The 26,973-nt window shown below is 28.9% G+C and overlaps 2 protein-coding genes across 2 annotated transcripts in view; one reads left to right on the top strand and one right to left on the bottom strand.

Annotated features, from left to right (window-relative positions):
- LOC107452662 (adenylate cyclase type 2 Ac76E) overlaps positions 1-26,973 on the top strand; it is a 180,921-nt gene that overhangs the window by 48,584 nt on the left and 105,364 nt on the right. The window lies entirely within an intron of this gene.
- On the bottom strand, positions 6,427-7,672 carry LOC122268723 (protein FAM200C-like). Its single transcript, XM_043038797.1, has 2 exons — positions 7,175-7,672; positions 6,427-6,708 (listed from the first exon to the last, which is right to left on the bottom strand). Exons 1-2 carry the CDS (start codon positions 7,670-7,672, stop codon positions 6,427-6,429), a joined length of 780 nt encoding a protein of 259 aa, XP_042894731.1.

Below are 26,973 nucleotides of genomic sequence, written 5' to 3'. Positions count from 1 at the left end.
AATGAGCAGAGACCTAAAGGGTTAAACTTTTAACTTTAAGGGGTTAAAAATTTTAATTTATGCTGTGAAAGGTGACAAATAAAATAATGCACATGCAACATAATATAAATGATATAGGAAACTATTGGTGGTTCTTAAAGAGTTAAGTAATGGTTTGTAAACATAAGATTATTTATTTTCAGCTGTTACAATCGTCCCTTTACTTATTGTTACAATTGTCCCCAAGACGCCATTTCAGCTTCATTTGTTAAAAACAATGCTAGTTAATTAGCAAAACTAATCTTTTTTTTTTTGAAATGTTAATTAAGGTGTCCACTTACATATTCGGTTAATAATTTTTATTTGTTTAAACAAAATTACTTTGTTACAATATAATATTCTAATACCAAAAAAAGTACTTGCGTGGCGTGAAAATATCTTTTGTGATGTAACTCTTTCAAAAGTACATAAAAATGGTTGCCATCAGGGGTGTACATGTAGATTTATTAAATACACCTTGTGCGCCACCTAGGAACCAAATCTAGAACCCGACACTCGAAATTTTTGCTCTGTTACAATCGTACCCTGTTACAATTGACCCCACTCTCCCCTACTAAACTACCTTTTTCGTAATTCTGATTGCAGAATTATATTAGTTTATTTTCGAATCCATTGAAATTCTAAAATGCAGTGTACTCCGGTTCTGATTGAGTGCCGCTAGTTAGTATTTTGTTTGCTTTAAAAAATACTGCCAAGCATAGTAAACAGTTCATCAAACTCAACATATGTGTGAGAACTAGGATAGCAAAATAATTTTAAAGCAATAGCAATTTAATTATTTTATATTATAGATTGATGAGCTTAAACTTATTCACGCCAAGATAAATTGATTCTAATAAAAATTGCCAATTGAAACTGAGAATATTTTATTATGAAAGCATAAACTAACATAAAAAAATGATTTATTCATGAGAATGATCATTTCTGAAACTATTAATCATGTAAATGAATTCTAGTTTTCATTAATTAATCTCATTATAAGGTCTTAGTCAAATTCTGCCGATAGCAACAAATCAATGCGCTACATGAAATCTCTAGAGTTACCATCAATTCTACCTAATAAGATAATTTTAGAGGAAAACGTTTCTTTACTTTAAGGATTTATTTAATATTTTATTTAATTTAATATTTTGGGTTTAACGTAGTGTATAATACTATCTGCACCAAATATCATGGAACGAGTTGTACATGAAGTAATACTGTATTTTCAAATGCTTTTGTTTTGTTTGTTCACTAGTTCCTAATTATTTTACAACAACTAATGCGTGTTTTAAATCTTTACTTCAAAAAGGATAACAAATAAAATGTCTGAATATAAACATGATATTTCTAGTAGATAGTTAAAAATATTTAAAATATGAGTTTAATTGAAACAAATATTATCTGCACCTAATATAATAGTATCTGTACCTAAATGCCATGAACAAGTCGTATATGAAATAATAATAATGTTTATTCAAATGATTTTCGTTTGTTGTTTTTTTTCACTGGTTCTTTATTGCTTTAAAACATCGAATATCTGAAATCTCTACTTCTAATAGCAAAACGAATAAAATATCTGAATGTAAACATGCCATTTCAAGTAGAAAATTAAAAACATTTGAAATATGAGCTTAATTTAAAAAAAAGTATTTAAACAAATGCTTTATAAGTTATATTTCTAAGATAAAGCACTTTATTAAATTTCTCCTTATGCATTTATGCATGTTATTTCACGTTTTTTGCTAGAGGAAATGTAATAAAAAATTGTCTTGTCAAAAGGTATCTGCCGTATAAGTTTTTGCATGGAGGTTGAATACAAAACTAAATTTTTTACATGTCTTTTTCAAAAAGTAAATAAAAATATATTTTTTTTATTTTTCCGCTATATTTCAATTTTGCGAAGACCTTGTATTATACGTTTTTCAAAAGTGGAGCAAATAAAGAACCCTTTTCTAGTGGAGTAAGTAACCAAACTTTTTTCTACCAACAAAAGCTTACTTGTAAAAATTAAATAAAAATGATTAAAAACATTTTTTAAATTTATGTCTCCGAGTTATAATTTTTTTATGCTTAAAAGAAATTAATTTGAAATTAAGATTTTGTGCTGATAATCCTGAAACTTATTAAGTTGTGTTAAGTTTTTTTAATTGAAGACAAAAAAAGAGAAAAATAAACAGCACAGAAAATGAATTACTTTTACTCATAGAATGGAATTTTTTGTGATGGAATTTTTTCATTTTACGATAACATAATATTAAAGGATTTTAAGTTTTTTTTAATGTGGTCATTCAATAAAAAGTCTATAGTCAACCACAAGATCTTGTTACACTAAAGAAAAGTTATCCCACAAGAGAAAGAAAGTTTCTTCTCTCTAAGAATTTGAACCTTAATCTCCTGTTTTATCGCCAAAAGCGATTCGTGATAACGACTTTAATCTGCCCACATTGCAGTCTTCCTGAATAACGAGAAAAGTTTGATGGGAAGAAGATAAATACTTGTGAAAGTAGTACAATATTGTGGGGGGAAAACTCGAGGCGTCAGAAAATGATATTAATAATTTAATTCCCTATTTGGGGTGAGTTTCAGAAAGTAAAAATATTTTGTACATTTTTAAAGTTAAATATATTTTGTTAAATATATTTAGTTAAACATATTTTGTGCACTTTTAAGTACTATAAAATATTTCAGATTGGTTGTTTAATTTAAAAAATAAATTATTGCTCATTTGAAAAATATTAATATTATGTTATCGTAAAATTTGAATATGTTTTTATTTGTTTTGAAAGCTTGCATATTTTTACTTTTTTTTCTCCCTAAATATTATTTCTATACAAAATTAACTGAACCGTCTTAATCATTATATTAAATGTGATAACTAAGATATTTTTCTGAAATTTCGCTTTTGAATTTTGAAAAAAGAGGTTTACTATTACCAAGATTGAATTTTTTTTTGTCATATGAGAATGACTTATAAGTTAATATATCCAATAAACATTGTTATTATGGCGAAGAATTTAAGTGTTTTTATTCTTAAAAAACAATTTTTGTTTAATAAATGAACCATTGAATTATTTTGCAAATATGTTTAAATTTATCGAGAAAATAAAAACTAAACCATGCTACCTCAAATTTGTTATTTTTGCTATCAAATCTGTTTACACGTTCTTGACGAGGCTTTTTGAATGTTGAGTATTTTGGATTTGAGCAGAAATAATTAAAAAAAATGAATGTAAATGTTTTTCTCTGAAAATTACTGAGAGAGATATTGACTGTAGAAATTTCAGAAATTTGTACTTTTTTGTTGGTTTTTGAAGAGATTTTCTTCCTCGTTTCCTTGAATAATTATTCCACTGCCTTACATTTGCTATTTCAATTTTACAGTTCAGAAATTTGATTAAAATCTGGAGTTTTTTCCCTCCTCTGTTGCTGCTTCTAATAAAAAAAAGTGGATTTCAAGCATGCTTTAATTACTTTATTTTCTTTTTAAATATTACGCATATTTTATTTCAAACAGGGTCTTCCCCAATTATTTATTTAAGCATACATTTTAAGACTCCATGTGAAATATGAAGTAAAATAATGTATACTTATTAGGAGTCATAATAGTAAATATTTAGGACAAAAAAAAACAAAAACTATTGGAATTTATCGAATAAATAAGGAGAAAGGAGGTTTGATAAAATTCGGAGTTGTTTCTAATAATTACCCTACCAATCTTTTTGGTTCTATCCTCAATGAAACAGATTTCAGACCTGCTTTTCTTACTAATGGTTCTTGGCTTAAGTATGAATTTATGACCCTCTAATGAATAAACTCTAAAAGATTTCACATCAGCAAAAAGTGTTTCCAGTGAATGACCACAAATATAAATTAACATTTGCAAAGCTAATGTGACCATAAAAATAAAGTTCTTCCTGTAAATATTTTCTCGTAAACTGTATAGTCACTGACCGTAAATTAAAATTATGCTTCAGTTTGGGCTTTGACGTTGTTCGAGATTCTGGCGATTTGCTTGTTAAATCAAAGCAAACTGTGGAATGAGGCGAAAAGTTATAGTGCTGGCGTCTGCCAAAGATAGATAAAATTGCTTGGTTTTCACTAGTAATCATCAATGTAGAGAAATAGAAAGTGTGAGAGGGACGTTTTCGGTATAGGCAGGAATTGTGCCGCGGATCTTTATACCAGTGGCTCAATACTGTGTGTAAATACCTCAAAACTGATTTATAAATCATTGTATGACAACCGTATGTACTAACGGTGAAATTTACTAATTTTGTGGAAGTTAGCTATAAATATTGGTAGTAGGTTTTTCCCCTTAAAAAACTGGAGCTGACTGCATGAATTAACGGTCTATCTTCTAATTTTTCCCAAGTTCTTTACAATAACAGCAGATCGGTGTGTGTGTGTGTGGGGGGGGAATCTCTAAGACAGGACCTGATATTAACGGCCAATTCCTTGATTTTATAGACGTTTCTTTGAGGGTAAATTTTTGAAGTGGATTTTGAAATTATATATGAAGGGGTCATTAAAGACTAACCTTCATCCGTCTTTCGCAATTATGATTTTTACATTTGGGTTTTTCTTCCAAAACACTATATGAGTTAAACTGACTATGAGATTCCAGTTTACTTTTGCAATCGGCTTTATTTTTTTCAAAAATCAAAATCGAAGAAAGAGAAAGGAAATGAAAAAACAAATATAAAAGAAAGAAAAATTTGCTTTGCTAAAAAATTTCAAGCTTTTGTCGAACTAGTTCTTTTTTTGTTTCCGATAAGCGTGTCACGAACTTGACGTTTGATGATTGTAGAGTAAGACTTTCAGCAGAAGAAGAATCTTCGAAAAGTACTTTGCAGGAAATCCCATTCCTCACAATGAAATGTTTTCAAATGTTTCCAGTTTTTGCTGCTTTATTTCTAAAAAAAAATATATAAAGAAACACTTCTGAAACAAATAGTTGTTTTTATACGTGCTTTGTAGTAAAGTATTGAACGATTATAGATCAGGTTTGCGTTTAGATGTTTTGAAAACTCATAAATGGACTTATATTGATAGTATTTGAAGCAGAGCAGTTGAAAAGAAACAAATGTTTTGTTTTGACAGTATCACTTTTTTGATCGAGCAATTTTAATGTTTGATTTTTTAAAATGTTTTTTATGTGTTTACTTTTTTTTATTGTTGTATTGTCCTATTGCGAAGGATTACTGAATTAAAATGTGGTAGCGAAAGATTATATTTTTAGCGAAACTGTCGTTGCTTTCTTTGAAACTCAGAGAAAGAAATATATTCCAAATATTGCCGAAACGCTAAGCATAAATTTAAATAAATAAAGGAGTCCTAAAGACTTTAAAATAGCTAATTAAAATTTTCTTTAGTTTCGTGTCTATCTTGTGTGAATTTTTTTTAAATAAAAGTCTATTTTTATCCTCAAAGTCAAGTTCAAAATTGCAAGAGGACTAGAGGATAAAATATCATATTGAAAAGATTTTTTTCGAGCTATTCTATTGAGTTGTATTAAAACATTCCATGCCTATATGTATATTCAGACGACCAGGCTGTATGGTGGTCAGAGAGCTGGTCTTTTTTCAGAAAGGTCCCAGGTTCGAATTGATGCCTGAAAGACGAGTGTCAATTTATATGAGTGAGAATTGGAAGGAAATATATGTGTATATTCATTCGTTACAGGACAAAACATAAAGTTTTTGTTTCAGATAAGCTAAAAATGTAATAATGCGGAAAAAAGTGTTCAAAATTTTCTACAAACATTACCTTCAAAACTAAAAAAACTTCACATCTAAAACTTCAAAACTTAACTTAAAATCTTACAAAAAATAAACTTACGAAATAATTCTGTTAAGCTTGAAAATATCCGGTGTTTTTACAACTATTATTTTAACTCTGTTTATAGAATATTTCTGAAATATTCTAAGAATATTTTAAAGATAATATCTCAGAAAAATTTTTAAAATTAGATCTCATAAATATCTCATTGTCAATCTAGATCAGTGGCTCCCAACCTTTTGTGGACCATCGCCCCCCTCTTGGGGTTGGCTGACACATATCGCCCCTTTTTCTTTTTGCTCAAAAAACCATTCATTGATGCTTGTGAGCAACCTAACACTGAAAATATGTTATGTTATTTGATTTTAATTCAAATTGTAATGCAAATAAGGAGGTACATTCATCCTGTCATTTTTATTAATTAAAAAAAATTGTGCATCTTTTTTTTTCAAAAAGAAATTATATTTAAAACGGAATAATCAAAACAAAAGTATATTTTTTTAGATTCATATTTTAATGTAATCAAGAAAAAAATTAAAACGTTAACAACTAAAATTTGAGAAAAAAAATGAAGAGGAAGAAAGTACATTTTTACCACTTCAATGACTGCCCTGTGCTTGGTGTATTTCAAGTTAAAGCTTGAATGTCAGGTTTTATGCTCGTCAGATTTAAACGCGGATCTCCTTTGAAGCAAATGTCCAACCTTTCTCTTTGCATTGTGAGCAGCTGGAAGACAGAACTAAATCCTCTCTCCACTAAATATGTTGACGGGAACGAGATGAGAAGCGGCTCAGTTTGTTTCCACAATTGTGGATAAGTGTCCATAAGCTTTACCCAAGCTAACTCGTAACCGTATTTTTTAAAGACGACTTTAGCCTCACAGTCATACTTCAAATCTAAAATCTCAGTCTACAAAGAGGAAGTGAGCTTATCCACAACTTCAAAAGAGAAAGGATCGAAAATCCAATCCGGAATTTCTAATTTCATCAAATCTTTAAATCTTGATTCCATAACTGATCAAGGTGATCAGTAAAAATTAAGATTTTATTTTCGAGAATCTCGATATCTGCCATTGAACACTTTTTAAGAGTTGGAAATTGCATTAGCTCTTTACGACCAATGTTTGACTTGTAGATATCAAAGTTGGCGATGAATGAGGATATGATTCCCTTAGCCTTGATAACGTTCATTTTATTTCCTTGAAGTTTTACGTTGATTTCCTTCATTTTTTCAAAACTATGAGTGAGGTACGCAGTTTCCAACTTACGTTGCTTCAAACTCTCACTTAAAACTGAATCAGTGGTGTCGAGAAACTCAGTAACCGAATCCAGCAATTCGAAGAAACAGCTCAGTTTCCTTTTGAAAGCCATCTCACAGCTGTATGTAGGAGCATGAATTCAAAATCTTCATAATTTTCATGGCAAAGTTCTCGGAACAAACGGTTATTAGGAGAATTAGCTTTTATTTTATTGATGCCAGAAATAACCAATTTTTCGCAACCAAAAGTTGACGATGAATGACACATGAATGGTGAGATAACTTCCGGTACTTCTTTTTTAAGGTGACCCAGAAACCCAGTATGACAACCAGACATGGTTGGAGCACCATCTGTTGCACAAGCACTTACATTTGTGAGGGGAATTTCTGTTACCTCAAAATAATCTTTGACAAATTTAAAAATCGACGATCCTTTTGTATCAGTGTTAAAAGTTCTTGTAAACAACATTTCCTCGTTAATCTCCTTACTCTCATTTATGAATTTCACGTAAGCTAAAGCAGCTTTGTTGTCTATCACAGTTGATTCATCAATCTGCAACGCAAATTTACCTTCTTTCAGAAATTTGATGAGTTTTGATTCAACGTCGGCGGCCATCTCATCAATACGCCTGGAAACAGTATTATTGCTCAGAAGTGACTTATCAGATTTCCGCCTGCGATACCAAATAGTATGACGAAAACGATCCTGCACTTGAATTTTTTTTAATTTTTAGCTATCGTAATTCTTTGTCGACCCCAAAACCATAGGTTTCATATATATTTTCAATTTCAATCTCAAATAGCTTTTATTATTAATATTATTAGCATTTTTTATCTTTTGAGTACTCGTCGCCCCCTGATCGCCCCCCTAAGGATTATCGCCCCCTTTGGGGCAATCGCCCCCAGGTTGGGAACCACTGATCTAGATGAAACTTGTGCAAGATTGCATTTCAGATGATACATGAAATGACGATATAAAATTTTCTTTTATCTAGATTTATTTATACAAAAATTTCATGAAGCTTCAGAACTGAAAACATGATTAAAAAAATTTTTTTGAAAATAGAATTAGATATTCTTGTAAGGAGGTATGATTTAAAGGCTTGATTTGAGTTTTGAGAATCAATTGAGTTTGATAAATTGCGACTTTAATAAAAAATTTAATCTGTATTTTCTTAACAATGAATAAGATTATAACAATATAAGGCATCAGCCAAATTACACAATATTTCATATTATAATTACATATTGTAAAAAAATTAATTGACATATTTATATTTAAATAACAGTATGACAAAATTATGTTATACAACATAATATTACAATATACAACATAATATTACAATATACAACATAATATTACACTATACAACATAATATAATATTATACAGCATATGATTGTAATAATATGAAGCATCTGTCAAATTGTACAAGATTTTATATTATAATCCATACTGAAAAAATGATAGGCGTATTTTCATTTAAATAAACCAATGAAAATGTGGAATCAATTGAAAAAACTGTTTTAAGAACTTTTTAATTTTTGAAAGATGCAAAGGGATACACACATTTCAATTCTGCCAATCTGACTAAAGAACATTCTGTGGTGCCAAGAGAATTTTTTTAAATAAATCTGTCTCAGTTGCTAGGCAACAGAAAATAGTTGGATAAAATTCTTTATTTTCATTATTCGCACTGAATTGTGTTCTACAACTGCTACGCAACTTATTGAGGCTAATTATTTAAGAAAAAATATCTCCTAACCGCAATTTAGGGTTCCCTAGTAATTCTTATCAAATTAATCCGAAATAAATATTTTATTGAAGTATTCGGATTAAATTTTATGTACTAAATAAAACGTTAAAGAAATAATTATTATTAAATAAGTTCATATTTTTCTGTTTGATACATTTTTAATACATTTTTTGATACATTTTTAATACATTCTGTTTGATACATTTTTAAAACAGAATACATTTTTTCCTGCATTATTCATATTTTATTGCGATTAATTTATTACGATTTCTGAGATTTGATTGCAATCGCAAATGAATTTGCGATTTTGTTCAATTTGTTTCTTTATTTTTAGAATAAGTTTAAAACTGCTTAAGTCTCTTAAAAACAACTTCGGACTTTGTAGTTTTATAATTAGTTTTCAGTTAATCTATCATGGTCGTGAATAATTAACTGCAACTTTAGTCGAACAAAATGTTTCCAAGCAAATTTACATGGCAATCAAATCTCAGAAATCGCAATAAATAAGAAGTTTTCACTTTATTTGGAACAATGATTCATTTTGAATAAACTTTTCACTTTATATGTTATTCACAAATACTTAAGTCATTCACTGGAGGTTAACATTATAAGCATAACTTTGAACTTAAAATGATGTTTATTCATTTCTAGTAGTCTAATAGCCTGTCTTTAGGGAAAAATTCGTAGAATATGAAATAAGTTTGAAGTTAACAATTTATTCGGAAGTTCGTGTGCGTTAATCATTAGTTAAAGCCTGAAACTGAACTGTACGAAATTATTCATGATTCCATTTGTGAATTCTATGACGGTGATAGAACGGTGTAGTGCTTACATGGAAATATTAACACCTGTGGTGTATCGTTGCAATAAATATTCTTCGCGTATAATTTAGGTTGCACTATTGTAGAGAATGTAATAGCGCTGAGGAAGTAAATACAAAACACTACCTGTTGTTAAGGAGTTGTAAAGCACGCAATAACTTATTCATATTTCTAGAATTAGAACATTGCAAATTAAATTATCTTGCATAATATGCATTAAAAAAAGCTAGGAATGTTATTTAGTCTCTACTTAGAGAAAATTCCGATTCAAATAATTGTTTGAATTTTTATCATTTAATGAAACTGAAAATTTATATATTTGCTAATCCATTTTAATGTAGTACACTAACTTTTCCAAGAAATACACAAAGAAAAATTTTTTTTGCTTATAATATTATATAGTATGATATTTTATTTACCCAGGAGATATATTTCATCACGTTAAAGTAGCATCAGACAACAAATAAATTTTTTCTGGAGGCTAGTCTTTAATTTTGAATCCTGTATGAAATTCTTCAATTTTGGAACTGGGGATTGGAGAGTGGCAAATGACGTCATGCGGGGGTCAAATAGTCAGGTTCAACACACACGCGTGATGTTGCTTGCAGATATCCAATTAAATCTGATCCAAAAATTGATTCAATGTAATAATAAGACCAAGCCTTAAAGCTGTAACTATTAACACGTCATGCTCAACCAAATGTTAAAGCACAACTCTGTGATTTTTGAGGTGTTCTTTTTATAGAGTAGCAAGTACCCAATTATAAGTAACAACAGATTTCCCCTTTTAATATTTATATAGCTTTTCCAAATGGTTAAGTTAACATTATGAGTATGATATAGAACAGTGATTAAGACTTTACCCTAATATTTCCGTTTTAGAACAATGTTAAGAGCTGGCAAGAAAAACTTAGTTTGACTTTTGTTAATGATCTATTTTAGATAGAAAAAAGATTGATTGAAATTATATCAGCAACAACCGCGTGAATATTACATTAAAGCCGTATTTTGCATTCATTATTTATAATTATAATAGTGCTATTATGCTAATGTTATTATAATATTGTTACTATAATATTATAGAATTTTAATTATAATATTTTTTTAAGAGATGATTTATTGAAATTATCAAACGGTGGAGATTTTGCTGAAAATGCCAATTTTGAATTTGAATGGCTGAAGTGTTCATTAAATATCAGAGTTAATGACTAAATTTTTGTTCTAATTGCGCAATTTGTTTCGCTGTTGAGATGCAATTAAACAATAACAAAAGATTTATGTTGAAAATTAAATTTGATCATTCCTGATGTTTAATTGAGCTGAAAGAGGCGTTTATAACTTTTTATTTAAAACTCTTAAATGGTTTCAAACTAATCTATAGCTTTTTCATTCATTCTGCTTGGTCATAAACACAGATATCGAAAGTATAACATTAGATACAACATTTACAGTTTTAAAATATACTTAAAACAAATAAAAAGTTATTAATGTACTTTAGATTAAATGAATGAGCTTTTGAAATTTTGAATACCGTCGTTGAACAGCGACCCAATTTTATGGGTTAACGGCTACTAATGTTCAACTGCGTAACCTTGTAACTTTGAATCTAATCCAGAAGACAAGGGAACTCCTAGATCGAGTGTTGGGAGAAAGTTGCCTTTGTGGAGGACTTTGTGAGGGAACTAACCCGCATTTGCGTTGCATAGAGAGAAAGACTACGAGAACCTCTTGAATGGTTTATTTAAACCAACTGAATGGTTTAAATATCGTATATTTTGGATTTATTATCCAAAAATATGCTTTTTTTTCTTTTTTTAAAGTCAGAAATGCCATTATTATACAGTAAGGTAATCTTACCACAATTTTTTCCCAGTGTGATTTACCTCACATTATATATTTCAGAATAAAATTTTTCTGAATTTAAAGTTCAGACTTAATGCTTGCTGTATGTAATACCAGATATAGTTAATATGATTAAATAAATATTAAGTAAACAATGTATTTTCTAACATGTTTCTTTATTTTTAGTCATTTTTTTTTTGTTTTAGTGTTTTGAGCAATTAATTGTGGTTTTTATATTTGCTTCAAATCAATTGTATAAAATTAATTACTTTAATGGCATGCTTCTGCAATAAAAATATTTAATTGAAATTTCTAAGTAGTAATATTTATTGAAGTAATATTTAGTCATATTCATCAGGTATAAACAAATATTTTTTATTTCGAATTTATTATTCCTTAGCGTGTTCATTTATTTCACATCAAAAATGCTAGAAATGTATATGGCATAATTTTTTATTCAAATATAATAAATATCTTGCATCTTAAATTGTCTTTAAATTTTGGTGGAAAAATTGTATTTAAAATTTTTTGCTGTTGTTCGTTTAAAAAAGGTTAAAAATTATGCTAAGAATGAAAATTAATTTAAATAAATAACTTATAAATACAATATAAAAATTATTTCGAATTCTACGATTTACAGAAAAACCGATAGAAAAAGCCCATTACAAACTATTCATATTACTTCATATAAATATGTATTTCCAAAATTTAAATATCGTAAAGCCAACTCACTGTTTTTTTTTGAAGTTCTGATAGAGTTTTCGGTTAATGCGCTGGAAATGCTCCATATCTTCGAAAACTAGCCTAAAGTTTGTAAAATTAGCCTGAACATTGAAATTGAACGTCCGACTTTATAAATTCGAGGGATTAATCAAACCAATTTCAATTTGATAATTCTGATATAGTGTGAATAAGCTTAAAATTTATAATCATAATTAAAACTACTAGCAATTTGTTATGATATAACTGGTTTACATACAATTTGAACCCTACTTTTTGTTCTTACGTCTGTTGCTTCAAAGCATTTTGCATCCCAAAATATCGTCAAGAAGTAATTTACATTGCATTTAAGTAAAACTATCAGTATTGGATATTCCTATATTTATGTATAGGGCATTTATTACATAGTTTATTTTTACAATTTTGTTTAATCTTTTTAGTTTCCTTCATGAACTTCAATTTCTAAAAAAATATTTTTGCTTGTAAACTTTATAACCAATTTTTTTTAAAATTTTTTAATTATTCGATTGTAAAGTTACAAATTTAAACATTTAGAAAAAGCATGTTTTCACTTCACATATTGTAACTTATTCAATGGTTGTCCTTAATTATTTAGTACCTCCTAACATTTTAAATCTAGTACACGGAAATCAGATTTTTCAAAAGTTATATTCAATATTCAAAGGTAACGGGGGGGGGGTATCTTTTTATTAGAGGGACGTCGGTGTTCGCAACGTAATTAGTTACTTAATATCCTTTAATAAGTAATAAAAATATTTCTAAATAATTAGTAAACTTTAACTGAACATAATAATTTGTCTTATTAGATGGTTTCTGTGCGCTAATACTCCCTGATCCTCCGATTGTTACGCTATCATTTCCGCTTTGAACAAAAACCTATTCAATAATTATTCAACTAAGGTAAAATTTTCCTAATTGAATTCACATAAATTTGTTTCTGGAGTTGAAGTTTTTGATTTTATTGGCATAAAATGGGTAACCTTCAATTGGATAACTTTTTGTTCGGTTACCATAAACCTTTTTATCCACAAACTTGTTTTTTTTTTTAAAAATTCCTATTTAATATTTATTTACAAAGAAATCTCGTCAGATATTTTCCTACAAGTTATTATTTAGCAACAGGACAAAAAGTTAATTCCTAATATTGTTTTTCACTTTTAAATAGTTTTGTAATCATTATTTAAATTACAATTGTTGGCAAGACACATTTTCAAATGGAGCTTACTATAAAAGTAAAAATATTAGAATTCCCATTAATTGTAAAACTAAATATCAACCTTTAAGCCAAAATTTAATATTTAAATCAAAACTAAATCTTTGCCAGTTGAGCTTTATTCCCGGCACTCTTTTTCGATCGAGTATTATTCTGTTTGATTATGAACAGGTAACCAACCCTCACCCATAAAATGTTTTATTTGCAATTCTATGGGTAAGTAAATGGGCGTACATACTACTTTTCTGTCAATATTAAATAATAAAAAACAATGCTGCTCTTTGGTATAACAAATTCGGTACATTTGAGCGTGAAATACAACTAGCTTTTCTAATAAACAGAGTTGTTTTTCATTCCCTTAATCATTTTTCTGGTTTTTCTAAATGAACGCTCACTGATTTTGTCAATTTTCTTATGACAGGAATTCAAAATAATAATAACATTAATAATAAAAAATATTTATATTCTAAATTGATGCTGATCTGTTATCGTTCAATGTATATTTCGTTTATCACTGTGATTGCTGTAGTTGTTGTAGTCAGCCAGTAAGGCAGAGGGGGAGCAGTTGCTCTTGTTTTCCAGTGGCACCATCCATGGCCAAGAATTTGACTCCCACCATAACCATACATCACACCCTTTTATAGGGCGGATCCATTTTTACATCCATTCATTCACCCACAGATCGTAATTTTGTCTTGATCCAGAGAACGATCAATCTCCAATTCAGTACCCCCAGAGGTATTGATTTGTTATGGGAACATGGAGGACTTTGTGACCCAACAGCGTGCATCAGTCTCCCTTTACTACATGGAGAGTCTTCGGTTGTGTGGATTCGAACTCCTGTTCTCACAAACGCGAGTCCGGCACCCTGCTTACTAGGCTATCCCAGACATCACAGTGATTAAATGTAAATAATTATTTCCATCAATGCTTACCTTTATATAAACCTCATAATTGTAACTTAATATTAGCCAAATTTCACCTGAATTGAACTGCCTTTAATCTCGAAATTTTAGTTTTGAACAACAGAATTTAAAAATATTAATAATATACTTAAAAGCATATCAAATTATTTTTACCATATTTATTTTATGTTGAGGACAGTTAAAGAAATCTGGATTTTCATGCAAAGAAACCGCATCAAGTCATGTGATTTATCCGTCCAATGAGAATGCTCAAACCGATCATTCATTTCCTCCGCTTTTTATATGTATAGATTTACAGGCTAATAAGTTTGAAAAATTACATCTAATTAATGATTATTACCTATAACTGTAATAATAATTATTATTATAAATATTAATTTTTAAACTACTGGTAATATATCATTCAAAGTTATTTTTTGTAATCTATGATTGTAAGTGTTAATAACATAATTTGTTCCGTGATCAATTATTAAATTTCATTAATTAAGAAAAATACAAATAATTATGCATCACTAAATCATAATTAATTTCAAAATATTAAATATAATTAATGATTGTTACCTGTTAGACCACAATAATTCCAAGTGTTGTTATTAATAATATTCCAATTAATGTAATGCTTTCAAACTTATTACCCATCAGAGGTGAATTGCTAGGGGCGATTTACTCAGATCCTGATATTTAATATCCCTACTTACTCCACAACACTATTTATCACACTACCTTAAAATATTCAAATGTATAGATAATTTGTGGGCGGGATATAGGCGATTTGGCTTCATGGGTGATAAGTACTTCCATTACTCATGGTGAATCGAAATTAATGTTCTTCACACTTAGTATTACGATTTACCACGCGCTGGTGTGTCAACTCTATTTAAACTCAGAATAGAGTTTTCTGAGTTATGGTTGCGTGAGATGAAATACGCTGAGAGGTTCCGGTTGAAATTGAAGAATAGCTATTTCCCAGTTACTTTGTTTACCTACTTGAAATTATTAGGAAATGTTTTTGGGACTATTCAAAGCATAGATATCTAACGTTAATGAAATTAATAATTTCAAAATAATTGTAATTGAATCCTAAATTTAATTAATCAGGAGTTCATATTAACTGAAAGTTAATTGAATTTTAAATAGGGAATTCAGGTTATTTAATATTTATAAAATAATTATGTAGTAATTATATTCTCAGAAATAAAACTTTTATTTTTGATGATTCAGCAATATTTGAGTAATATTCCATTATTTTTGATAATCATTTTGTCACGAAATCACATGATTTTTGACAATTTTTTTGCTATTTAAATGTATTATACAGGGTGTTTATAAAGTCCTGGAATATGGTCATTCAAAGAACTGCGAGCGATGATACCCCAATGAGGCAGTGCACCATCTTGTAGCAAAAAGACGTGTGGCTGAAGCTCTTCTAGTTGTGGAAATACGAAGGTATCATCGAATACGAAGGTATATGTGGGTATCAACGTTCGTAGTTCTTTGAATGACCATTTTCCAGGAGGATGGATTGGGCGAGGAGGTCTAATTCCTTGGCCACCCAGATCACCTGATATAACGCCGCTGGACTTTTTTCTTTGGGGATTTATAAAGGACAATGTTTACAGGAGGATCGTGTCGAACATTGATGACCTAAAAGCCAGAATTGTAACCGCAATAGCCTCTGTGGATGCCAATATGCTTGCCGCTACCTGACGTGAAATTGACTATCGATTTGATATTCTCCAGGCGACAAAGGGGGCACACGTGGAAGTTCGTTGACAAGGGTCATGAAACTTTTTGAGTCTATCTAACCATTTATGTTATTAATTTTAATCTATCTTTATTATTTTATGAGTTATTAAACATCAAAATGGGTCCGGGACTTCATAAACACCCTGCATATTGAAAATGTATTATATATTGAAAAACTGTAACGATGTATAATCCCAATAAGTTAATAGAAACAACAAACATATGATTTGATTTCAAGAAGCTAGTGTTTTACGATGGGATATTATAAGGTATAATTCATTCGCGTGTCAAACAGTGTGATGCCATTCTAGGCATTACATATTTTCTAGCTTTTAAATTTTCTTTATTTCATAAATTATTATCATTTTTAATCTTTTACATTTCCTCTTTAAATCAATAAATCAATTAATTTATTTATATTTAATTTTATGAAAAGTGAATGCAAATATTTCTAAACTAAATAAATGTAACTTATAACTATTTTTAGTTTTAATACAAGTGTGTAACCAATTATTATTCAATGTCATGACAAGTAATTCCGTTTTTAACCTTTCTTTCTTCAACCACGTTAAACATTAGCATATACGTTTTTAGGCTTACTTTAATTTCCAACGAACTTTCTGGCCTTAAATCTTCAGCCAGATTATTAAAAATTTGATGTTAATAAAGTAAGGTTGGCTTTATTTCTGGCTGTGTATTATTTTCTGATAGATCGCCAATTTTCGTATTTCTACTCATGATCCTAAGCGTCGGTTAGCAAGTACGCATTGACTGCTAATTGGAATTTTGGTGGCGTTAGGACTGCGGTTTTTAGATGCTTATAGCAAATCACTCTGACCGATAAAAAGTGTCAACCAAAATTCTTTAAAAATGGATGCCTTAATAAACTGTCTTCGTCTCTGTAGAAGAGATTGTCTGAGGATTTGTCAACATAATATATTTGAAGTGGCCATGTTGGTTAACTTTAAAAATGCTTCCTAATAAATAAGGATGATTTTCTTTGTTTAATCTTATCTCACCAATTTTCTTTTGTTAGTTCAAAGGCAGTGCGCAGAATTACACTATAATTAGCCGGCCTGAAAAGTAGGTTTTCCAGGTTCAGTCCCCTGTGGGAATCCTACTTCTTTTATGTTGTTTTTACCTGACAACTGTGTAAGCAATACGTGGCATTAAGATTAATGCCTTTGGCAAAGTTTGTATCTCCGAACGAGTAAAGATAAGAAAATTTTCAATTAAGCGAAATGTTCCCTAGGAACCAGAAAAACGTTTGTTCGAAATGTAGAAATTCGCGTTAAATTTAAATTATATATTTTTACAGTATAAAGTTTTAAATTTTACCAAGGAAAAAAATCTTTTTGAGAATGTGAATTATTTTTTATAGTTGCCGTAACGTAACTGAAACCAAATATATTTGGAAATATAGCTGAAAATATTTTTAGAGAGTCAAAAATAGTTCTACAACATTAGCATTCAGGCTATAATATAGATATTTCTTAAATAAGTTTTTCTAATTTAAATAGCAGTGTAATCTAAAAAATAAGAACATTTAATCCTTTTTATAATCTTAACATAGACTTTCTTGACCTAAGAGCTTTATGTATGGACAGTCATTCCTTAGCAAAATATTTACACTAGGTGAGTTCTTAGACATTTCGATATTAGTTAGGATTGTGTACGTTTCTATCCATAAATCTACTTATCCATATCTGTCACTCTCTTACCTTTTATCCTTCGTTACCTTTTCTGTTTCATTGTATTATATCAGACGAGATAAAAACAAAACTTGCTGCCTTATTGCTATGTTTGTCAACACCATCTTTACAGTACTGGTTAGTTTTAGGGAATTGAATTGACGGAGGTTTGTTATATCATAAGGTCCAAGTAGGACATGCTGTGGCTGCTCAGACCAATTAGTTAAGAGTTTTCAGTATAGTAATGATTTAATTTAAGGCTTTTTCTTACTCATATAAAATGTACTCATTTTTGTTGCCACATTTAATAAATGAAACTTATACAAACCATATTTTAAGCTTTTTATGCTTCGCAAAATAGTTTACCTAAATATGAATTTTTTAACAAGAAAATCGAAGAAATAGTCGAAACAGGCTTTTTATGCACAGTACTAATAAAAATATTGCTTTCATCTAACCAATAAAAGCAAAACTTCGTATATTCTTATGAGTATTTCGAATTGAATAGAATTGATTATTTATTTTCTGTTATTTCATGCAACTTAAGTGCACTTAAGTTGCTTCTAACCTGGAAAGCAATAGTTTAAAAATGTAAAGAATGCTTACTATTACTATTTTTGCATAATTTCTTGTTCATCGTATTTAAAATGTCTCATGAAAGTATAATTTTCCTGCATAACTTAATGCCATGGCAAAAATATATATGAAGAAACATGAAGCTGATGAGTGGATTATCAGAATATACACCCAACATAACATGTCAAATGCAAACGGAAATCCTTAATATAGTATTAAACACATAATCTTTAAACATTTAATTTATTAGAAAACTTTGATTATATTTTAAATGGTCTATGATCTCATGTTGAAATTTGCAATATCTTCTTAATGAAAAATGACATTGCACTATATAGCTATGTCGCTATGTAATAATATTGAAAAACCATATCATGTCCACAATTTATATAACAGTCAATATATTTAAAAATAAAGTTCGCAATATCGAAAAAAATAAATAATATGGTGCGTGTAATGCTGTAGAATACGATATAAAATAATTTAGAATATGATGTAAAATAATTTAGTAAGATAATTAAAATAATAAACTAAGTTAAGTTTGAAAAATTGAGCTTTAAGTTTGAAAAAAGAGCCAAACAAGAAGTGTCTCATTTTGAGATAATCATGATTTTTATCATTAATGTATTTAGTTATGCGTTAACAGCTCTATATTTCATATCTTATATATTTTGAATTTCTATGAATCATTAAACCCCCAGAAAATTTAGTTCAATATATTGAACTATAATACTGGTACATTTGTAGTGCAAATTTAATAAAGTGTTAAATTCCGTGTCAGTTCAATTTGAACCATAGTATTGTCAGTTCAAGTTAGGGAAGTACGATACTATGGCTTAACTTTATTACCACCGCATAAAGATTTTGGCAAATTCAAACAATATTATAATGCAATATGATTCTAGTAGTGCGGAACCAACAATTCCAAAGGCATGCTTCACAACATAAGAATTCGATATTTTCAAAAAATATTTATAAATAAATAATATAAATTTTTTTTTTTAAATTTTCGAGCTCAATTTAATTTGAATATTTTAAAATTTACTATTTTTCGTCATTGCAATATAATTTTAGTTCGTAATAAAATTAAATTTGAATTCTCTATTAGATTGGGAATTAAACTGTTAATAAAGTCAAAGATATTTATTATCTTTAAAAAGTACTTTAGCTATAATCGTGAATAGGTATTGTTTTTTTTTGTCAACGTCACGATCGAAAGTTATATTTTCATTTAATTTCAGATGTGAAATATTTTGTGTTTATACTACATTTCCACTTTAGAATCGATACCAGGATGAAATGCGATAGCACTATCCTACATCGGGTAATTAGCATCTTAATAATCCATCTTTACAGGAAGTTGGATCTTCGTGTCCTTTTAATGAGATATTCCATCTTCTTTTAAATCTCCTGCTTTCTTCAACAGAGCATTATAAGAATGAAAGAAAAAGCTTTATGATTGCGGAAAAGGCAGAAGGGGTTATTCGTTACTAAATTAGGGGCCATTACTGTTGTGAACAAAAGACTGAGAGGAAATGTAAATGAAAAAGGGGGAAAAAAGTGCAAGCGACTGTATTTTGGCATGACATGAGAGAAAGTTCCAATTTGAAATACCTTTTAAGATATAAAACTAACGTTGAATTTTTAATGTTGCGGAGGTTTTTCTTAGCTCTATCACCAAGGAAAAAAAATTTCATTTTAAATTCGTGCTTTAAGTTTAAATCAAAGCTTTAACTTTAAACTATACTATAAATTTTGCTGAAAAGAATGAACTAAACTTTAAAATTGAGAAATGGTTTAGATATTAACAAAAAAACATTTTCATTAGTCTAAACAAAGAAGTGGGTTGAGTGATTTTTCAAATATTTTATAATCTTATTTTATAACCGCAGTGAACAGCTGACCCATTTCTGAGTTAACGACTATCAATGTTCAACTCCGTAGATTGCAATTTTGAGCCCCCCCCCAGAAGAGAAGGCAACTCCTAGATCAAACATTTGGACAAACTAGCCTTCTTGGAGGACTTTTTGATGGAAGTTACCTGCATTTGCGTTACATGGAGAGGAAAACCACGAGAATCTCCCGTGGTTATCCCCAATGGCACGGGGATTCTAACCCATGATCCATCAACCATTGAGGATATTTTCCGGTCAGCATTGTTGTCAGTGCAAGCTGGGAGCAGAATTTGTATCAACCAGCCACCACTGGGATTCGTACCTGGGTCACCTCATTGGGAGACAGATGAATGCTCTATCCTCGGAGCCACTGTGACTCCACTTTTCAAATATTGAAAAAAACTAGATCACAAGCCTATTTCATTTTTATATAATTGTGGATTTCTTTGAATTGAGATTTTAGGCCATTTTCATAATTAGCAAAAAGCGCTGGCCTAAGCCAGATAAAAATTAACCTAACACTCATGGGTAACTGTGTAAAACTCACAACAGTTACAACAATCTCATATTACTCATTAAAATAGGTTAATAGTCCCTTAAAGAACATGGAATAACGCATGGAATAACGTTTATTTAAAATTATAATTTTCTGTTTTTATAACTGATGTGATTTAATAACAGTCTAAGTTCTGTCCATGTTTAGCCATCTCTCTCTATGCTGATTATGAAAATATCAATGTGACTTGGAGTCACAGTTTTATAATGAAAAACATTTATGCTCTAATTCTAATTTCTATAGCATTACTTGGAGTTACAATAGGTAGAATATGGAAATCTTTCTACAGATAGGTCATATTTTAACATGTTCGCTGTCGATCTAGCGCCAGTGCGTGATAGTCAAAGGAGGAGAATCCTACGCTGGCGTGAAATTGATTGCGAACATGTTAAAATAGTTTTTGAGCATTTCAAACATGTGTTATTTTTCAAATTCAATCAATTCTTCTCAGAAAGATGATATATACAATTTGAAATCTTTTAATTTGTCCGAAGAAATTTTTTTTGATATTTTTTTACATTCATGAAACATTCTAAAAAAAAAATCAATTTGCGTCATTTTACTATTTAATAACCCGATAAAATTTGTTCAAAGACTTTCTGTGAAATAATTTAAAAATTTTTAAAATTTGAAAATTGATGTTTTTATTTTTTGATAAAAATATGTTTCTACATTAACAGTTTTTAAAAAAATTATTTCGAAAAGAAATATTAAAGGTTTAATGTGATTTGATGTTTAAGAATTAAAGTTTTACACTTATTATTTTTATTAATTTTTTACAAAATATGTGTTAAGAAGATCTAAACAAAAATCTGTTTAGAATGTTTGTTAAGATCTAAAACAAAATTTTCAATTTCCTTTGCTATATATATTTATCTAAAATATATATATTTCAAACTCAATCAGTTATCTTTTTAATTTTTTTTCCATCCCTTTTCCTTTCATTTTTTTAAGCTGAAAAAATAAATATGATTAAAAATGATTAGGAAGAAAACAGAATTCATAGGTCTTAGCATTAATTTAAGTTTTATCCGGGGAATTTTACACCAATCTTTAATTCGCATTCTAATTGAACTAGACAGATAATTTTCTCTATTTTAAAGAGAAATGATAGCAAAATTTTATAAATTCAAATCCCTAAAGTTTCACAAGTTTTGAAATCTGAATCCCTGTAAAAGTCCCTTTTATAAAATATGCAGCAATTTTTCTTATTTAAATCTTAAATTTTTTTTTCTGTAGTAATGATCTTTTTCATAAAAAAATCATTTGCTTGAATACTTCATTTTTCATATTTTTTGAAAAGAACTTTCTTTTTAATATTTAAAAGTGAAACTTCATTCCGTAAAGAAAAACGAAGTCATAACCGTGAAGGATATAAACTAAAAATTACTAATAATGTAATTAAATATAAATCTTGTGGTATTGAGTTAACTTATAATGGCCGTGCATTTGACTTGCTTTTTTCAAAAATGTTTGCGATTTAGTTTTCTAACGTTTAAGTTTTTCTAATATTAACGTTTCGATATTAACACTTTCTTTAAAAATATTCTACAACTAAAATTTAAATTTTGTTAAATTTACAGATGTTACTGTAGATTAATTTGCATCTTAAAACTTTTGTTAAAAAGTGTCAGGAAACTTTTTATTTCTTTCAACCATAGACATTTACAACTAAAATTTAAAATAGAATAGTTATAATTAAGACTTCATTCTTACGACTTTTAACATAAGTATAATGCTTGTATTTCACTACTACTTAACTCTTATTCATAAATTACTTAAAACATTTTTATTCGGAATTTTTCAATTTAAAATTACCAATTTTTGGTACGTAAGAAAAAGTATTATATTTATTTACAAACTGTTTAATTTAATGGATGTTCTTTAATAAACAACTTTAATAAATATATTTTTTCAAATCTTTATAAAACGAAGTTTTAATTGCTCTGCCTGACTCTATTTCTTAAATCTAATTTTAATAGGAAGCAGTTAAATATAATAAACGCACAATTCTATATTCATTATTAAAGTTTAAAGTTTTCAAAATCAGGTTACAGCTAACGTTTCTAATTATATATTACATCATAAGCCTCTTTTTTTAAAAATAAAATAAAATAGAGTTTAAAGTTGTGCAAAACTTTTTTTTAAAAAAAAATAGCAAATGAATATGTTGTTTAAAAAATAACGGAAAATAATTATTTTCAAAGAAATATGATAAAAATAATACTAGTAGCAAAGTTAATAAAAACAATAATAATAATAAAAGCTCTTCATAGTTCTGCATGGTTAAAGAGCACATTCTGTTCTTTAAAATGTCATATTACAATCAGTCAAAGTAATGTAAATTGACGATATATCTATAAAATATGTACATTTAGGTTCGTTTTATAGCTAAAATTTTTAAAATTGCATTTAAACCTTAGCAGCAGAAGTTTTATTCAACATATTTTTCTTACTTTTTCCAATATCTCGTATTAATTTACGTCGAAATAAGAGAAGTATATTTAGCATTCTAATAATTTATGGTTATGAAATATTGCATGAAATACCAATGTTCCACTTTATTTATCAATGCGAGGATAAAGTAACGCAATGATATTGTCAATTTCATTATCTTAATATTAAACGCCATAGCGATTTTTTCTTTTTTGCCATGAAACTTACTATAAATGCTCGAACAAACGCAAGCTTACGCGATGAAATACATTCACGCTTTCGTATCTCTGAAAACATTGTCCTCTCTAATATCTTTTTTTATTTTTTTATCCTTTCTTTTATCCCAGCTTGTTGTCTGATGTTGAAAGGAATCGGTTTCCAAGGATACGGCAGGAATAGCATATAGTCTCGCTTTCAACAACACAACTCAGTTTGAGGCAACAGGAAGTGACTGTTGCCTTAGTTAATTTCGCATAAGGCACCACTGTAAGAGAAAATACATGACACTAGTGAACGAACGCATAACATCTCTTTTTATACATTTTGAAATAAGTGCTTATTGAAAAGTGAATGGCTATCTCCAAAATGCTACATGCTAATAAATATAAGAACTGAACCTAAATATGTTGTATTGTTTTTTATTTTATTTATTGAAGTGAAATGCTCTTAAAGATTTCAAAGGTTATCTATAATAAGAACAAATCAATTAATAATAAGAACGTTCTTATTGTAGATAAATCTATAATAAGAACAAAAGAATTTTGTGTGTGCTAAGTGCCTCTCTTGTAATTTCAGAACAGTTTAAATTTGGACAGTGAGCGCAAGGGGCAATTTTAGCCTCGATTTTATAAATCGATCAAAATGTTTCCTCAGTTTGTACGGGAGAGTTGTATGAAAAATGAAATTTCTTTGTTGGTTTAAGATTATCTTTTATTGAACAAAAAACAAAATGGGAGAAATTTTTTTTTCCAACTATTGGAAGGGTAATATGATTTTTGCTAGCTTACATCTCTGTTTAATCAGAAAATAATCTTTTTTCACGTTCTTTACTATTTAATTAATTTTGTGTGTCAGGTAAGCTCAATGATTCGCTTGAGCTGAATGTCAGGTAAATTCAATGTCAGGTTGAGCTCAATTTACGTTGCTAATCAGGTTGAGCTACGTTATCAGATTAGAACTTTTAAAATTAACAGAAACCCCTTGTTTACTTTGTTTAAGGCCTCGATTTTGTTTCAATAAAGCCAAATAATTTAAAATCAACGGAAATTTAAAAAATATATACTCTATGCACTATAAGGAAAACGTAAGGAAAGTTTAGGGAAAGCGTAAAAAATTGTGATACTACTTTAAACATCAATGATGGTAATTAATTTTGATGATACAGTTTCATATTTTATTTTATTGTTGAACTGCCTTCCCATTGCTTTGGGCTTACGATTACTTATGTTCAATTCTTGAAATTTTGAAACCAATCCAGAAGACAAGGGATCTCCTGGATCAAGTAATTGGGTGAAATTTGCCTTCGTGGTGGTCTTTTTGATGGAACTAACCCTCATTCGCGTTACTTGGAGAAGAAACACAATAACATCTCCCACGATTAGCCTAATAACAAGGGGAATCCAACCCATAGTAATACGATTTGAAGGTATAACTAGTATTATGTAATTTATGCTGTTTTAATACGCATCGAACATACTAATATAGGTACATAAATACTAACTGTAGGCAATTGGTTTTATGGCCTTCTGAAAGAGATAAGTATTAAAGAATATTGAGTAATTGTGATAAATTTGATTTATCATGAGTTAGCCTAGTGAGCAATAAGCTAAATGACACTGAATAGATTTTATCTGTATTTTGATAAGAAAAACATTTAAAAATGTGTTTTTTCTTAAAAAAGTATACCGTAAAGTCACCGGGAAGAGCGACAAATAATAAAAATCATAAAAAATTGTTTTTGCTTTATTATTTGTGCATGCATATTTATTTGAGTTTTGTGCCTGATTTCGTTATGTTGATCAATTCCGACTTATTGATTGATTATTTATTTTTTTCATCCTGTATGGGAGAATGGGTATTCAGAATTAATATAAAATTTGTGATTATGATAATTTGTTTTTCTTTATTATCTTGAATTCAATATTTTCGGGAAAAAAAACTTGTTTTATTAATATTTTGAGTAACAATGAGTGCATCCGATCTTGCTGATGCAGTCTTGCGTTTTTTTTTCCTCTTAATTTTGCTTCAGACTAAGTTTATAACATCATTTGATATCATTACTTATTAACATTGGTAAACACACAATTTTATTTTAATATTATTTTCACATTATTTTTAAATCTTTTTTAAATCATTTTTAAGTAATTTTATATCGTTACTAGTTTGTATAATTTGAATTTGGTTTTAGTTGCCTTGTGCGCCGTTCCAATTTGAATTAGTGTAGTAATGGTTATTTATTTTTCCTACCTCCTGTTTAATAATTTTGACTTAAGAATTTGAGTTTATATTTGGCATTGGTGCAGTACAGTCACTCTCGGTTCTTGTGACATTAAATTCCATGTTCAATTGATAAATAAACAATCCCATTTGGTATTTTAGACTAGAAGAATTTTCATTCTAAGTTTATGGTACAAAAACCGTCAGCAGTCCGTCTTTCCGATTAACCGTAAAGTTTACGGTAAAGAATTTTTTTTTATCTTTACGGTTTTGAAACCGTTTATAACTAGAACAGTTAAAAAACATAAATACAAAAGTAAATAATTTTCTAACCATTTACATTTAAAATGGTTTAAAAATCGTAGAAAAGAAATTTAACTTGACATAGATAGGCTTTTGGTTAGGTTGTGGGCATTGGAAAGTGCAGGACATTGGGAACTCTTCATGTGTTTAAGAGAATGGAACCCTAACACTTGTCCTCTGTGTCATGAGACTGGCAGATCTTGGCTATAATATGTATGCAGTTACGAGGAACTAAGTGGCTTCATTAGGTAGGTTTAGTAGGTGCAATGAAAAATTCTGGTTGTTTAACCGTATTAAGTGAAAGCAGTTACTAAGCGATTTCTCGCATAGTTTATAGATTGATTACCATCTTATTTATAGTTATTTGACTGTTTCGTTTAAATTTTGTTTTATTAAATGAAAATTTAAAAAATTATCGCTTAGCTATTTGTTTCGAGAAATTTTTAACAGTGTAGGGGAGAGTGAGGTCAATTGTAACAGGGTACGATTGTAACAGAGCAAAAGTGTTTCGAGTGTTGGGTTCTAGATTTGGTTCCTAGGGGGCGCACAAGGTGTATTAATAAATCTACATGTACAGTCCGCAAAAAAAAAAGATATCACCCTGAATAACTTTCGTTCTAATGATCGGATTTTCACGAAGTAAGTGTTAATCTTAATGGTTCCTGGGGTGACCTCAAATATGCTAATTAATTAGTGCTAACTATTAATTAAGTTACGAAATCAGACACAAAAACGTTCTTTCTCTGAATAAACATATATTTTTTCTTACATATTTGGATTTTTAACCTTCAAAATGTAGGGGGTAACCGCAATCTGGGAAATATGGTCCCCATAGTTTGGTCAGGAGAGCGATCCAAAGTTCGTACCCCTTAATGTTAATTTCACTTTTTACGTTTTTAGTCATAGTTTAAAAACCAATAAAGCAATTCGAAGAAAATTTCACCCAGTCATAAAACTCATTTACCCAAAGATAATTTCA

This window comes from Parasteatoda tepidariorum, chromosome 1 (genome assembly GCF_043381705.1).
Source record: "Parasteatoda tepidariorum isolate YZ-2023 chromosome 1, CAS_Ptep_4.0, whole genome shotgun sequence".
In the NCBI taxonomy this organism is placed as follows: domain Eukaryota; kingdom Metazoa; phylum Arthropoda; class Arachnida; order Araneae; family Theridiidae; genus Parasteatoda; species Parasteatoda tepidariorum.
The sequence above is the reverse complement of the archived record's forward strand: the minus strand, read 5'-3'. Positions and strand labels throughout refer to the sequence as shown.

Excerpts from the sequence above, each read along its gene's own strand:
- LOC122268723 (XM_043038797.1), bottom strand. The coding sequence starts at position 7,672 with ATGGCCGCCGACGTTGAATCAAAACTCATCAAATTTCTGAAAGAAGGT. Across the intron at positions 6,709-7,174 it reads TCATGCTCCTACATACAGCT|ACTGAGATTTTAGATTTGAA; the intron begins GTGAGATGGCTT and ends TCCTCTTTGTAG.